The sequence below is a fragment of the Artemia sp. Qi Xiang Cuo genome, chromosome 2 (assembly GCF_049724085.1).
Source record: "Artemia sp. Qi Xiang Cuo chromosome 2, ASM4972408v1, whole genome shotgun sequence".
In the NCBI taxonomy this organism is placed as follows: domain Eukaryota; kingdom Metazoa; phylum Arthropoda; class Branchiopoda; order Anostraca; family Artemiidae; genus Artemia; species Artemia sp. Qi Xiang Cuo.
In genome coordinates this window covers 38,455,875-38,472,360 of record NC_142795.1, presented here as the reverse complement: position 1 = coordinate 38,472,360, position 16,486 = coordinate 38,455,875, and the positions used below count along the sequence as shown (strand labels likewise).

General features: G+C 35.1%; 1 protein-coding gene across 1 annotated transcript in view; it reads right to left on the bottom strand.

The window, feature by feature from the left end:
- cad (caudal type homeobox) overlaps window positions 1-11,106 on the bottom strand; it is a 34,914-nt gene extending 23,808 nt beyond the window's left edge. The window contains exon 1 of the mRNA XM_089108103.1: window positions 10,483-11,106. Within this exon, the coding sequence (XP_088964229.1) occupies window positions 10,483-11,089 (607 nt within the window). The 5' untranslated portion in view covers window positions 11,090-11,106. The remainder of the gene's footprint in view (window positions 1-10,482) is intronic.
- Window positions 11,107-16,486: the final 5,380 nt, after the last annotated feature.

Genomic DNA, 16,486 nt, shown 5'->3' with positions numbered 1-16,486 from the left:
CAGAAGTGAATTGTCTGTTTATGAAAATAGGTGACTGCTTGTCTGTCTCTGAGACAGACAAGCAAAATTGTAAAACAAGCAAAAATTGTCATATGTTTACTACAATTTTTTCCCTAAATTCAAGGAAAATAAAAAAAGTTTTGTTTACGATAAGTTATGACTTTTTACTAGTTTTTACTAGATTTCGGGAAATTTACTAGATCCTCTAAATTTACTCGATTTTTTTTTTTACTAGATCTAGTAAAATCATACTGACGGTGGCAACCCTGATTACATTACTGTTTGGAGAAAATTTATACAAGACCAAGAAAAATAATGTTAGATCTCCCGTGCTTCCCCAAAGAGCACTCACGGCGCTGCTTCAGAGATTTGTCTCTTAGTTTGAAAGTATGGCGGACCAAGAGGATACGAGTAGAAGAAGAAACAAGATTGCGTCTTGGTTTGATTCACTAGAGCTATTTTAAGTCACTCTAAAGTGTTATTAAATAAAAAAAAAACAAGTTTTTTAAACTGAAAGTAAGGAGCGACATTAAAACGAACAGAAATTATTCCGTATATGAAAGGGGCTGTCCCCTCCTCAACGCCTCGCTCTTTACGCTAAAGTTTTTTATTGTTTTAAAAAATAAAGTTGTGAGACATAGTCAAACTTTAGCGTAAAGAGTGAGGCGTTGAGGGGGGGACAGCCACTTCCATATACGGAATAATTTCTGTTCGTTTTAAGTTTTAATGTCGCTCCTTACTTTCAGTTTAAAAAACTTGTTTTTTATTTAATTTCGGATCTTTTTTTAGTTAATGAGGTTTTTATTTTGGCTCACCGTCATTGAATAAGAAAACAAAATTTGCATAAAAATTATACTTTTCTTTGGCTAAATGGCTGTCTCTAAATTTGGTTCTGACGTAATTTACAAATTAACCTACGTAACGAACTTCTATATTCGTATATTTTGCTTCCGATAAAAAATACAAAGTTGCAGATTTTTGCAGATATGAGTTTGAAACCTATGTTATAGGGTTTTCTGATACGCTGAATCTGACGGTGTGATTTTCAACAAAATTCTTTCACTTTTAGGGATGTTTCCCCTCTTTAAAAAATCAGGTAAATTTTCTCAGGTTCGTAGCCTTTGATGAGTAATACTAAACTTAATAAAATTCACATATTTAGAATCAGCATTATAAGCCCATTCTTTTGATACATTTATTGACACCAAAGTTCCGTTTTTAAAAGTTTCGATTACTATTGAGCCGTATCGCTTGTTTTTTTTTTTTATTACGTATGTTATTTCGTATATGATGGGGTTCTCCCCTTAGTCAATACCACGCTCTTTACGTTAAAAGTTAAAAAAAAAAATTTAACTCACAAACCCCTGAATCACAAAGGAGATTTTTAAATCTCCCCTTCATATCTGTGCTCTTGATCTTTCGAAAGCTTTCGATAGTATAGTCCACACACATTTCCTTTTTTCCAACAATATTAACCTTTCTATCGTTGATTTGTTACAGTACTGGTATTCTAACTATTTTATTTGGGTAAAATGTAATAGAGTACTTTCTGATTCAAAGGTGCTTCTTCGGCGTGGGGTCCGTCAAGGTGGTGTGCTTTCTACAACTATTTTTAAGTTGTGTACTACTCCTATTCTTTCATCCTTGCCTTCGACTTTAATTTCTGATGGAATTAATGTCTCGTATCTTGCTTATGCGGACGATGTTCTCCTTGTCAGTCGTTCTAGGGCTGCACTCTCACATTCTGTCAGCTGGATCTCAGACCAGTTCAGAAGGATTGGGCTTATGTTGAACGTTGATAAGTGCGAATATATTTCATTTAATTCGAGTGCGAGTCTCCCTCTTAACTGTGTTTTTTTCTCTATTCCCTGTGTCTCTTCTTTTCGGTGGCTTGGTCTTCACATTACTAATAATCTCAAAACACTTCGGGCTCTGATAGTGTCAAATGCAAAAAAAAAAAATTCAGATTGAATATTCAAAAATTTTTGCAAATATAGGGAGGTACAATAGAAAAGTACTTGGGAAATCATATTCTTCGTTTTGCAATGATTTTCTTCTTTTTTTATCTGGTTTTCTTCCGATTCTGAAGCCTACAGATCTGAATTCTATCCGTACTTATTATTTTAAATTTTTTCGGTACCTTCTGTGCCTCCCTCCGTGGTTTCTGAACCAGAATCTAAAATCGTGAGGCGACCTCCCTGATTTACGGGAAAAAGTGACTGTGCGTTCAGGAAAGTTGCCGCTGTCTGCAGTTATTAATGTGCACCATAATTTACGTTGTTTTATGTAAATAATTGTTAAGTGTGCGAGTTTGATTTTTTGTTGTTTTTTTTTTTTGTTTTTTTTTGGTTTTGTTTTTTTGTTCTTGATGTACTCCGCTTCTTTTTTATAGTGGGTAATAAATAAATTATTATTATTATTAAAGGCCGTTTAATTAGAATAGATAGATCTTTTGAAAGCACTAAAAAAAGAAACTGTAGCGTAAAGAGCGAGGTAATGACTTGGGGGAGATCCCCCTCATATACGTAATAATTTCTGTTCATTTTAAGTTCTAATGTTGCTTCTTACTTTCAGTTGAAAAAACTTGTTTTTTTTATATTTAATTTCTGATCGTTTTTTAAATAATGCTTGGAAATCCGGCGCCCCCCCCCCCACCATGAAAAAAATTCTTCCTGAAAATGTCTGTATACTTCCAAATAACCAATACAATATGTAAGCAATGGACAAAGTTCATAACTTTGCAGCCCTTCCCCTGGGAACTCTGGCGGATTAAGTCATCGTAAAAGACATTTATTAGATTTTCGACTATGTTGAACAAAATGGCTATCTCAAAATTTTAATTGGATGACTTTGAGAAAAAAATGAGCGTGGGAGGGGACCTAGTTGCCCTCCATATTTTGGTCATTTAAAAATGGCACTAGAACTTTTAATTTCTGTTCAAATGAACCCTCCTACGATATTCTAGGACAACTGGGACAATAAGATTATCCTTGGGAAAAAAGAAAACAAAAAAAAACAAATAAACACGCATCGGTGATCTTTTTTCTGGCAAAAAATAGTAAATTACCCATTTTTGTAGATAGGAGCTTGAAACCTATGCAGTAGAGTTCTCTGATACGTTGAATATAATGGTGTGAATGTCATTAAGGTTATATAGCTTTTAGGGGGTCTTTCTCCCTTTTTTCGAAAATCAGCCAAATTTTCTCAGGCGCGTAACTTTTGATGGGTAAGATTAAACTTGATGAAACTTATATATTTGAACTCGGAAATAAAGTCTGATTCTTTTGATGTATCTATTGGTACCAAAATTCCGTTTTTTAGAGTTTTGGTTACCATTGAGCCGGGTCGCTCCTTACTTACAGTTCGTTACCACGAACTGTTTGACTGAAAGTATTTTGGGCCTGATCACAGTTAGGTACTATTTGATGCCACACCTTTTTATGAATCTCGTAAAATTTTGGCGATTCAAAAATAACAGTTTTGAAATAACAAAAATAACAGCCCAAATTTGTTTATAAACTATTATATAGTCATCCTATTTTTTTTTTCATTAGTATTAACCAAACTTGACTTTTTAGAAAGGCCCATATAATGCGAAAGTACCATAACAGTTACAAAGCTTTTGGACGAAATTCATGTCTCCACGGGCATTGCCATTTAAAAGTGAAGATATTCGCCGATATACCACGATAATACTAAAGCAGTACGAATACGAATGTAAGAAGTAAAATTATAATTGGGATACGGTTTAAATAAACCAAAAAAAATTAACTAACAACCTTATTTTATTACTTCTTAATATACTTTTCCTCCCCAATAATTAACTCTAATAACATCAACGGAATGAGGCCACCGTCGATATTTACCAGTAAAATTAGCATAAAACAAAGCTTTTTATATTCTCAAGGGGTGTAAAGTTACAAGTAATTTTCAAGTTAATAGTTTTTTCTTTCATATACAAAGCTGCTTCGTAAACGCGTAATTATTTAGATTCTAAAAAATTATCAACACAAAGTTCAGTACGTAGGCTAAGCTTTGTTAAAATAATTGAATATAAATAAAATCAAACTGGATTTTTTTTCGCATGTTATGATTTCAGCATACGTATGTTCGATATAATTTTCAATACTCATGATAACACCAATTTATTATCGCCATGACCCGAAAAATAGGCAGGGGATGGGTGGGGGCAGCTTGAAGATAGGCAGCGCTGTAACACCAATGAACTTTATCGTTCTGCTCCTGCTTCAACAACTTTAATAGGTTAGATAGAAAGCTGTCGTAACTTTCTCGGCTTTTAGTGTTACAACTGTAAGTTTTTCGTGCAGCCGAAAGCTTTAGGGGGGGGGGGTCACATTTGGAGAGGAGTGCAAATTTAAAAAGCCGCAAACAATAGTGTCGGCACCCTCGCCCCCTCCCTGAATATGTTTTAATACTCTCCATCCCACCCTCCAAAAAATTATGTATACGTGCCTTACTTGTGTTCAAACGCTTCCTGTCGTGCCCGCTACACACCATGGTTTTTATAGTTCTTATTAATAGCTCATTAGCTTAAATCCTCGTCAGATATTAAATGCCATGATTTGGGCTCGAAAACGCATTTAAAAGCTTTCAATATCTTCGTCAGATGTTATTAGCAAGGATTGCGGCTGCAAACTAATTTTGTTTTAGGTTTTAGTTAAAACATGTAGTTAAATAGAGGCGAATTTTCATTTCATAAGTCAAGCCTATTGGCTACCATCTAATTTTTTTTATAGTAAACCGGCAAATGAAAAAGGTACATTCTTCTTGATGCTTAAAATCCTAAAGCAACTTAACTATAAAACGTCAATCGTTTTATCTACAAGGAGATTTCTATCTAAGAATTAATGGAGCATAGGATGTCTAGTCATAGAATATCCGTCACAGGGAAACTTAAAGCATTTACCGAGTGGATAATTTTTGACGCACTCCCAAGCGAGACATCAAGATCGTTCTTTCGGTCTGTCGGCAAACCTTTCGGGAGTTACTTTCTGTCAAAGCTAAACTATAGTTGGGCTGCAATCCCTAAACGAGATTAATGAAGCACCGCCATCAGCGGATCCAACCAGGCTTGTCGGAAGGGTGACAAAGTGGGTGCTACCCGTGCTAAGCGCAAGTAGAAACAAATAAAACTGCCTAATTTTTAGCAGGATGGCCAGACGATTTATATCCAAAGATTAAGCGCCCGAAAATTGTCTATAAACGTGCTCAGTAGGAAAACTTTGCTATAAATGATTTAATTTAAGCTTTTTCGCATATTACACTATTTAACACATGAGGGATTTTTGCGGTTGATTACAGAGGTTTAGATTTTGTACGTCAGAATTGATTTTTTTTTTATCTTTTACTTTTACTTTTTGTTTCCAGTGTTTTAATTGAGGATATTATGATCCTTCGAGTGCAATGCATCCCAACTTACAAACCTTTTGCTTATAATAATTTATTTTTGTACATTATAAAGCTAAGGCCTATATGTAAAATTTATGTAATCGTATAAACAACAGAAGTAAATAAAAAGATTACTATGAATATAAATTGTATTTTTGTAACATGTAATGCTGCAGAATTAATTCAATGTATCAAGTGAAAACGGCCAAAAGGTATTAATCAAGTGGGAAATTACGGTAAATTATCCGACAAACTCGCTAATAATATAGCTGAGAAATAGATATATCTTTAGAATCGAAATTTTATCCCAAACCCAAATATAAAATTTATTTGAGTCGGAAGTGGACTTTACTGCTCCCCCTAATGTGCAAATAAATACCCTGAATTGTATACATGCAATGAAAAACTGTTAAATCAGTTTGAAGAAAATAATGACTTACGGAAAATTCAGTGTATATTTACAACTCAGGGCATATATTTGAGCATTAGGGGGGGGGGTGAAGTTAATTTCCGATAAAAATTATTGTTATATTTGAATATAGGATGGAATTCTGATTCTAAGGGCATGTCTATTTCTTAGCTATCTCATTTGTGAGTTAATTGAAAAACTTACCGAAATTACTTGTACGGCAGTAAAACTACCAATAGCATAACGTAAATTATTAGAAGTAGAGTTTGAACTATAAGGCAATAATATGTTGATTGATATTCATTGCCAGATTTTACTTTTTAGAGAAGACTGGAGCTAATTTTAAATGCCAAGGACACCAAACATGAGACATTTTTGTCCCATGGTCCCTTGCCCCGAAAAACGGCGTCTGATTCATGCTCAAAAACTATGATTTTCTAGGATTTTTCTTTTTGATCGTTTCAGAATAATATAGGAGTAAGGCAGTTCCACATTTTTGTGAGTGTGGCCACGCTAAACCGTTAAAATAAACCCAAGAAAAAGGTTAAATCTTAGCAGCGATTAACAGTATATTGATTCACTACACCTTTAAAAGGAAAGCTACACCTTCGTAAGCTGATTAATGCCACGAGGGACGTCGTTGGGGGTAGGGGGGCGAGAGGGTGTATTGAACCCCCCCCCCCCCAACGATTTGGGGAAAAATGATTATATAGTCCATGCCCTTTGACTATCCAGATATGCACCAATTTTTCCCCCAATAAAAAGGCTGGAGCTACGCCCTGAATGTCACACGTTTTCAGCTTAATATTGTTGATTTTCACCTACATTCTTTTTTCTAATTTGACAAGTACAACTAGAAATAAGTGCATATAGAGGTAGTTTTCATAAAAAAATTGAATTTTCAATTTTTTTCTAATAAAATACATAATTAAAATAGTCAAATTTCGTCTTCACTGTCCTTGGTAATTCCAATATACCAAAAGTTAGTTTTACAGAATAAGTAGCCCTTGTATTTTTCGGTTATCGGGTTTCAGACCACCAGCAATATTCCGAGAACGGCTTTGGATTATGAGTTCCAATAGCTGGTGCAATTTGAGTAATAACAGTAATCACAGTAGAACGCTAGGGACCATCTGACGTTGCCATGTTTCATATTTAAGGAAATATACCATAGGTAAATAGATTTACGGTGCTAAGATTTACCATCAATTTTTCGTTCAGTCTTAGTTTTTTTCTGACAAAAACACTAATGGCGTAGCAGCCTATGTTTATTTTTGGAAGAAACTTGTAGCCTACTTATGTATTATCCCGATTCCACTCAAGAAGTGAAGCTAGGTTAATCCTATTGAGAGAGACCAAAATATGACGATAATATAATACTTTAGCAATAAAATTATGGAAACTATAAAGGGTAATTATGGAAAGCAGGCCACTCAGAACGTATTATAGTAAATACGAAACCTAACCTAACGAAATTACGAACTATGTATCAAATATTTAATCAAAATATAGCTACAACGTAGTTTATTTCAGTGAACCTAAGCTAATTGTTTCCGTATGCAGTATGGTAAATCGGTTTTTAGCTCATCTAATCAGATTAATAACTTGAGTGGGGTCGGGATACTACATAAGTATTAAGAAACTAATAGAAACACTGGGACACTGCTGTACCCACTTTGCTGACTAATTGCCACGCAATATTTTGCCTAATAGCGATCTATCGATGCTATCTTGTTCACTGCAATTTTAATTTCCCAACTATTCCCCATGGCACTGTTTCATTTTCCCCTAATCAACCGCTAGGGAAGCGTTACACTGACATTGACTGCGAATTATGTTTGATAAATTTACAGATATCTCCAAAACGGTATATTCCTTCATCAAAATGGACAAGGAAGGCTACTGTGAGCAAATAAAGTCAATAAGTAGTTACGATTGGATATTTCTATATTGGAAACAGTCGGCTGATGTTTTTCAGTGTCCATGATAATGTGGATTGAAAGGGGCAAAGAGAAAGTTGTATTTGTTTATATGCAAACGTTGACATCAGAACTCTAAGTGTTTTCAAGAAAGGCTGCTCCACATTGCACAAGAGTGAAGTTTGGTTAAAGGAAATTCGTACGATTATTCGCAATCTCCCTTTATATTCCATAGTATTTATCTAGTACCAGATGAAATTTGCGATGGAAGAAATGAGAAAGCAAGATTTTTGAAGGGAGGCCAACCATATAGCCCTCTATTTGTATGCTTGATCCGAAACTTCAAAACACTTACGACTACCAGACAAACGAGAACTTTCATTAATTTTGGTAAAAATACGAATATCTAACAGCTATGTTAGCTGTAAACATTAATGCTAAGGATGTTTAAGAAACATGAAATCTTCAAGTGGTGCTCTAAGTTGTAGATTAAAAAACCGAAAAGCTTTAAAGGGCAGGGGCTACAATAATTTAATTTAGCTATAAGAATAAGGATTGGATAATTTTCAAAGCCTCAATCACCGCAAGTGAGCGTCTTGAGCGTGTTCCTGGCGCGATAAAAACTTGATAGCGTTGAAGAGAAATTAATTGTTCTCTTGAGGTGAGGGCAAATTAACAGCTGGTACGATAACGATAAAAATTACTTTCGGAGTAAATTTTGCATTGAATTTTGGTACATTAATTTCTGTAAAATTATCATCAACTTGGGGGAAAATGGTGGCAAACGAACAGTCTCACGAGAATTAACGAGTATTAGGGCATTAGCAGTCATACCGTTCATATTTGTCTTTACTCATTAAAATTACTTATAGTTTAATAATCATTATAACGTGTATTAAGGTATTAGTTAATAAACCATTTCTGGGAATAGGCTATATAATAATTTTTCTCTCTAAATTATTGGGAGGGGGCAAGTGCCCGTCCCCCGAAACGACACCCCTGTTTAGGCGTATATATATATATATATATATATATATATATATATATATATATATATATATATATATATATATATATATATATAGTCTCCTAGACAAATATAGGTACAAATATATTAGCCAACATTTAGTCAGTTCAAAACTATAAACAAAGATTTTATAGATCAATTGAGGTCTGGAGAAGTTCGCCAGATAGGATTTTATATGCAGATTTTAGATTAACCTGTCGAAATACATTAAAATAACTAAAAATTGTGTCTAAAACAATTCACCACTACATAGGGGCAGATCTAGAGCAAAATATTGGGGGGAGGGGAGTGTGATAAGGGTGCCAAAAAGCAAAATCTTGGGGGCGATGGGTAGCCTACTCGGCTATTATATAAAACACACTCGAGAAGTGAAGTTTGGTGACAATAAAATATGATGAAAATATAATACTTTATTAGCAAAATTGTGTATCATTTGTGAATTATTAAATTGGGAGCCTCGGCGTTTGCTGACCTTCTCAGACAAAGAAAAGTTCATTATTAACACGATTCTTGACCTAGTTCATTTTAGCTCATTATTATCGCGATTCTTGAGGACACCGGTCAGTTTGCTTTGATTAGTAGTGATGAGCATAGTGTCTCACCATGGATGTTCAAGAATTATTTATGCGTTCTGGTAGCATTCACCTAACTTCACTTCTCGAGTGTGTTTTATATAATAGACGAGTACCGCCCAATATGACAAAGGTGCCCATAATTGACCAAATTGACAATTTTTTTTTTAAAGTGAAAAAACAAGGAATAAAGGAACCAAGAAAATCTGGGGGACTGGGGTTCCCCCGTCCCCGAAGTGTGTCATTTTCAATGACATACTTCCAAAAAGGTATTTTCCTAAATCTAGGGGGGCACTTGGCCCTTTTATCTTCTCCCAATCGAAGCCATTGTATCATATCCCACATTTATCAGTGACTGATATATTATTCTAGGGATTGAGGAAAACCTGTCTAAACACACAACAATTAAAAATGTATAGGAAAGAACATCAACATAAAATATAGCAATCTAAGATTTAAAATGTGATTGGTTCCAAAGCTTTCTTTTGGTAAGACAAACATCTAAGAGCCTCAGGAGCCTAGAAGCAAGACTGCAATAACTTATTTATAAACAGTCTTATTCAAGGGGGGGGAGGGAATCACACTAAAAATAAAACATAACAAACAGTAGGCTTATAAAAATAAAACTAAAGATTATATGAAGAAACCTTTACAATTATAATATTGGCAATGGGAAGAAATAGGGGCAGACCCATAGCCCCCTCTCTGCATACAGACCCGTTTAGAAGTGAAAGGAAGTGGGGGTGAATAAAAAATCTTCTACTTCCTCCAAAGATAGTAGACCTACCAGAATTGTGGCGCTAACGATGCTAAATATAGTTAACAATGTTAGGATACTCAGGGTCTTCTCGAAAACTTTTTATTACCTCCCCCCCCTTCCAAGAAAAAAATGTACTTCGACTATTTTTGCTGTTTGGACAAATTCTGCCACCGGAAATAAAAATCTACGTACACCCGGTACAGCAAAAAATGCGGTGTAATTTTAAACTCCTTTCTTATGCTCTATCACCATCAACAGAAGTTATGCCGCGATCTTTTCTTCCGGCCATGATTACCGAGATTAAATCTATAGGTCAATTTCGCCTAATATATTTGTAATGAGAAAGCAATAAGTGTGCATATTTACACTTTAAACAAATGACTTACTTCCAGGCGGCATGTTACAGTGAAAACTCTGTTTTTTCATCCATTCATAAGGCGATCGGATCGAAAGGGGTCTTTGCATCATGCTAGGGGAAGCGATAGAACTAATTCCGTCACTTACTGTTACACCCGAATCTGGTGTACCGTGATTAAGTCCTGGCTGATTATTTACAACTGTTACTGTCACTGAGTCATTATGTGGTATTTGCTGTAAAAACTTTTGAGCATACTGGTAATGTTCTTGGGGACTAGAATGGGCAATCTGTAATCCACCAGGGCTTGAATCTGGTGTTGGTGCCCCTTGTGAATGTCCGTCACCATTCCACTCTTGTTCATAGGTCTGTTGACGATGACACGGCTGAAAGTGGTTTTGATGCCATTCTGGGTTGGGAGGAAAAACAAATCCCTGCTGATACTCTGGGATTATATGTTCCATTCCAGGATTTACGTTCACAAAATGTTGGGGGTATCCATAGTCACGTGGATACAAATAAGGATGAGTCATATTTGAAGCACCTTGTCTAGCTGCTAGCATAGCGGCAGTATGCTGGTGAGATAAACTAGAACTTGTATGCGCTGGAAACATCCCCATCCCATCATACATCGACATTTCACACAACTTTCTTAGCAAAAACCACTTTACAAACTGATTTCGGAAATTAGCTTACCTCAATGACAGCTAGACCCTCCCACTAATGGTGCATGAATACAAATTTATGATTGGCTATTGCCGAACAGCCAATCACAGAACGCCTCAGGTCCCAAAATTTGCTATCCATTTTATTATTTAAGGCTCGTCCTTCTTTATTATTCTCTGCTTCAAACTGCTCAAAATAGTGAAATGTACAATAATAATAAAGCAATCATAGCTTAGGGTTCGAACCCCATATTTAGCAGCAAGGTGTTGACACTAAATATTTTTGTGGTCATTTGACACTTTGTTAATGAGCGGATAAGGAGAGATACAAATACTCCTAATTTTTTGAATCTAGGTATTTCCGCTTTGTCAGATCATTGTAAATAACCAAAAGAAATAGAAATGAAAGAAAAATATGCGTAAATGAACCTACGATGATTTTTTATATAAAAGGAGGAGTAGAACATGGAAAACAAAACAGTCATATGATTCATGCAACAATATAATTTATAAAATGTGGGAGCGTATAGGTCAGAGCAAAACCCGAGACGCAGAGCTACAACGAGTAGCTGAGCCCCCTTCCTGAAAAATCTTGAACGTTCTACAGACAATAGATGTGACAGGACTGGCACATACGCAGAATTGTTTGTTTTTTTTGGGGGGGGGATAATAAAAGCAAATTTCATTGGAAAATCTTCATGAGAAGTGTCCAGAAACTATGAAAAAGTTGGATTTTAATCTCGAGATTCTGGGGTCCCGTGCCCCCCTTGCTTACGTCCCTGCGACCCGAATACATTGTGGGGGACTTCGAATTAACAATGGGCATAATCGTTAACGTAGAAAAAATGGCGAATTACACGACAATCATAAGAAACTACTGAAAATCAATAATGAGTGAAGAGTCTCCCATACATTATTTGTTTTTTCCTGACCATTTCGTACAGATCATAGAAACTACGAAGATCATGGAAACTTGGGATGAGGTACATTCGATCGTAAATTGAAAGTCCCAATGCCCTATAAGAGCTGAAAGCTATTGAAGGACAACAACCTTTCTTGCAGTGCCCTTATTCGGCCCCAGGTAACCTAGCAGCCCACGATAGCATTGGATACAAATTTTGGAGTATTTATTACATTCAGAAGGGTCAAAAGATCTCAATAAGGGCCCTGAAAGAAAGAAGGGTAGCTGTCCTTCAATATAGAATTGTGGAAAAATGGACATCTTACACCTAGCTAAACTGGAATTGTTCGAGAAACTTAAATCTATCTGCTAGGGAGTGGAATGTTCTTCCGAAGGGACTGAAATCATGTAGGTCTCTCAGCTCCTTTAAAAAGAAATTTGAAAAATATCCAAAGGATTAAATGTTTATTTTTTATATTTATTTGATTTATTATTATGCTTTTATGATGCTATTATTATTTATTATAGTTTTGTTTGATACATCAAGGGATGTGAGCGGAGGGAGAGTCGTATTGAATTAATTTGTAACTAATGGCGATTCTGGACGGAGATTTAAGAAGGCAGGAGGACGGAGATTTAGAGTAACGCATTATCTAAGAGCCCAAACGTTCATCAATGCGCAAGGAATTGTGTTTAGTGTCTTTTTACGTTCTTGTTTTGAAATTAAAATCCTTTTTGAAACTTCAAACTTTAAAAGGCAAGCTCTTTGGGCCAATGAGACCATGGCGGTGGATTTCCAGCGGCATACGCTACTTTCGAGCCCCACCTTTCTTACGAAAGTATCTAGATCCATTTGAAGTTTGGCAGACAGGTTTTGGTTGTAGGTAGGCTACTATCTGCCAAATTTCAAATGAATCTCAGCCCTTTCGACTATTCTCTTAAATCCTCAGTAAGCTAAGTAAAGGACACCAATTTCAGGCAATCAACCCCAAGAAAATCTTTCAAGTCTGCAACGCTGTAGTCTCTGACCGTTGACTCGATAGCTTTGCTGCCCCGTACCTCGGCCCACAGCTATTCCACCGTAGCTTCTGTCTATCCTTACAATTGGATCTACTTTTGACGGTATGGTTGAAGGCATGAAGAGGGCTCTCAAACTCCCCTGCACCAACAACACCGATCTCTGATTGATGTCTCTGCAACAATCACATTTTACCTTAACACAGACATTTCTTTTGTAGAAAGGAGTAAGACTTTTATCTGGACCTTATAATAAAATAATCCCCCATCGTATCTCTTGCAAAAAAAAGTCGTTAATAAGGTTGAAAGGCATCCTTAAAAAAACAAAAATTATTTTACAAAAGCCAAATTTACTTTTTCGAAAGACAAAAATAACAATCCGTTTGAAAACGAGCCAGTTATCTATACAAACACACATGTATCAAACAGTTCGTGGTAACGAACTGTAAGTAAGGAGCACCCCGGCTCAATAGTAACCGAAACTCTAGAAAACGGGATTTTGATATCAATAGATACATAAAAAAACAGATTTTAATTCTGATTGCAAATATATAAGTTTTATCAAGTTTAGTCCTATCGACCAATATTTAATCGGCTAAGAAAATTTGGCTGATTTTCATAAAAAGGGGGAAAGACACCCTAAAAGCTATAGAACCTTAATGAAAATCACACCATCAGATTCAGCGTATCAGAGAACCCTACTGTAGAGGTTCCAAGCTCCTATCTAGAAAAATGTGGAATTTTGAATTTTTTGCCAGAAAAAAAAGATCACGGATGCGTGTTTATTTGTTTTTTGTTGTTTTTTTCCCAGGGGTGATTGTATCGACCCAGTGATCCTAGAATAGCGTGGGAGGGCTCATTGGAACGGAAATTAAAAGTTCTAGTATCCTTTTTAAGTGACGAAAAAAATGGAGGGCCACTAGGCCCCCCTCTCACGCTCATTTTTTCCCAAAGTCACCCGATCAAAATTTTGAAATAGCCATTTTGTTCAGCATGGTCGAAAATATGATAACTATGTCTTTAAGGATGACTTAATCCCCCGAAGCCCCCGGGGGGAGGACTGAAAGTTAATTTAATTTTTTGAAACGGGCTTTGTGATTAAGGGTCATTTTTAAAAAAAAATGAACAAAATTCAAACTTTAGCGCAAAGAGCAAGGTATTGACCAGGGGGGAACCCCCTAATATACGTATTAAAAATATATGAATATAGAAGTTCGTAATATTTATTGCTAATGAAAACGTTCTTAAATAAAATTAAACAACTTTCGAGAAAGCCATTTAACCAAATAAAAGTAAAATGAATATGCAAATTTTGTTTTAATTATACAAGTACGGTGAGCCAAAATAAAAACATGCATTAATTTAAAAACGTTCAAAAATTAAATACGAAAAACAAGTTTTTTAAACTGAAAGTAAGGAGCGACATTAAAACTTAAAACGAACAGAAATTATTCCGTGTATGAAAGGGCTGTCCCCTCCTCAACGAATCACTCTACTATAAAGTTTTTTATTGTTAAAAAAAAAAGTTGTGAGAAAGAGTCTAACTTTAGCGTAAAGATCGAGGTGTTGAGGAGGGGACAGCCCCTTTCAAGTTTCGAGAGAGCCAAAATCAAAACCTGCCTTAATTCAAAAAAGTTCAAAAATTAAATAAAAAAACAAGTTTTCTTAACTGAAAGTAAGGAGCAATGTTAAAACTTAAAACGAAGAGAAATCATTCCGTATATGAAAGGGACTATACCCTCCTCAACGCCTCTCTCTTTACGCTAAAGTTTGACTTTTTCATATTTTTTTTAAAAAATAAAAAACTTAAGCGTAAAGAGCGAGGCGTTGAGGAGGGGACAGTCCCTTTCGTGTACGGAATAATTTCTGTTCGTTTTAAGTTTTAACGTCGCTCCTTACTTTCAGTTAAGTAAAAAGCTGGAATAAGATAAGTCTATATTCAGGTGCCAGCAGGACGGCTTAAGCCCTATAGAAGCCCAAATATTATACACACATTATCAAACTGTATAATTCAGGAATTTTGCTCGGTTTAGGGGTGGGGGGTGGGGTGGGGCTTGCAAATACTTTGAAAAACACATTAGTTTTTTATATATGAATTTTTTTAATGTTTTATGATTCGTGCAAAAGCGTCTGGGGGAGGGGGCTCAAACCCGGTAAACCCCCTGGATATGGCAAAACAAATTGTTTTAATTTTTTTATAATTCGCGCAAAAATTTCGGGGGAGGGGGGGGTAAAACCCGGTAACCCTCATGGATATGGCATTGTGTATGATTGAAAATCCATCACCAAGTTCTTAATTAAAATATTATCTAAAAAATTGCTGCATAAAACAGGCTAATTTAAAATTTAGACTGAATATTAAAATTTAATTTGCAATCCAACATTCTAGTTCACAAGCAGAAAAAATTCAGATAAATTTGCAAGTGCTACAAAGATTATAACTCTTGATAGAATTGTGCCAAATTGTAAACGAACAGAAATTGATGCAAAAAAAATATTTAAAGGGAAGTAAAAACCAGTATTCAAAGCTAAACTGACCAGAAATAAAGTCATATAGCCTACTAAGTAAACTCAAAACGAATAGAAAACACTATGAAGGAATAAACGAAGCCCGAAACAGAAAGAAAATACATGAATAATCAATGAACACTTAAAACGAACAAAATCTACTACAAATAACATTGAGAGTTTCAGAGTTTTCCCCTCCAAAATGGCTCTGCATTAATAATTTTTTTTTCATTTTGAACATATTTGAATGTAATAGTTTCAAAAATTTAGTCCGATTTTTAGTTAGTCTAAGTATGCGTAAAACCTACACCATAAAAAGGGTATTTAGTTAAAAAAAAACTATTAGGCTAGTAAACTTTATTTCTAATATCTTAATATAAATCTAATATTTAACATACTTATTTTTGTTATTCAATATTTGTCGATTCTTGAGAAATAGAACCATTGTAAATATTTGTTTTTCTGTGTTTTTTTTTTACACCAATATTATGCAAATTCCAAGGTCTGAATGTTCCGAGTACCGATCATTCGGATTTTAAACAGGCTAAGAATCGTTTAACAGAATCCATTATAGCCTATTTCTTGTTTTTCCTTCTAGGAAAGAAGCTGGTTCCAAACTTTGTCATTTTGAAAATTCTACATAAGTAAAACTTAAACAAAAAAAGAAGCGTAACTAATGACACTTTAGACAGGAACAGTCACACACATAATTTTTTGGAGGGGGGGGCAATAATACTAAAAAATATTCGATACTTTTATTATCAAATAGGGGGTGGGTCGGTTGGGCCAGAAAACTGGCGATAAAACTATAAAATTGATTGAGATAAAAAAAAATATTTCGTAAACTGAATAAGAAAGTCCAAGAAATTCAGGAAAGTTCAAGATTTTGGGGCCCAAAACCGAGTTTCTTTTTAGCGCATGTAACTTGCTATTTTTTTTTCAAA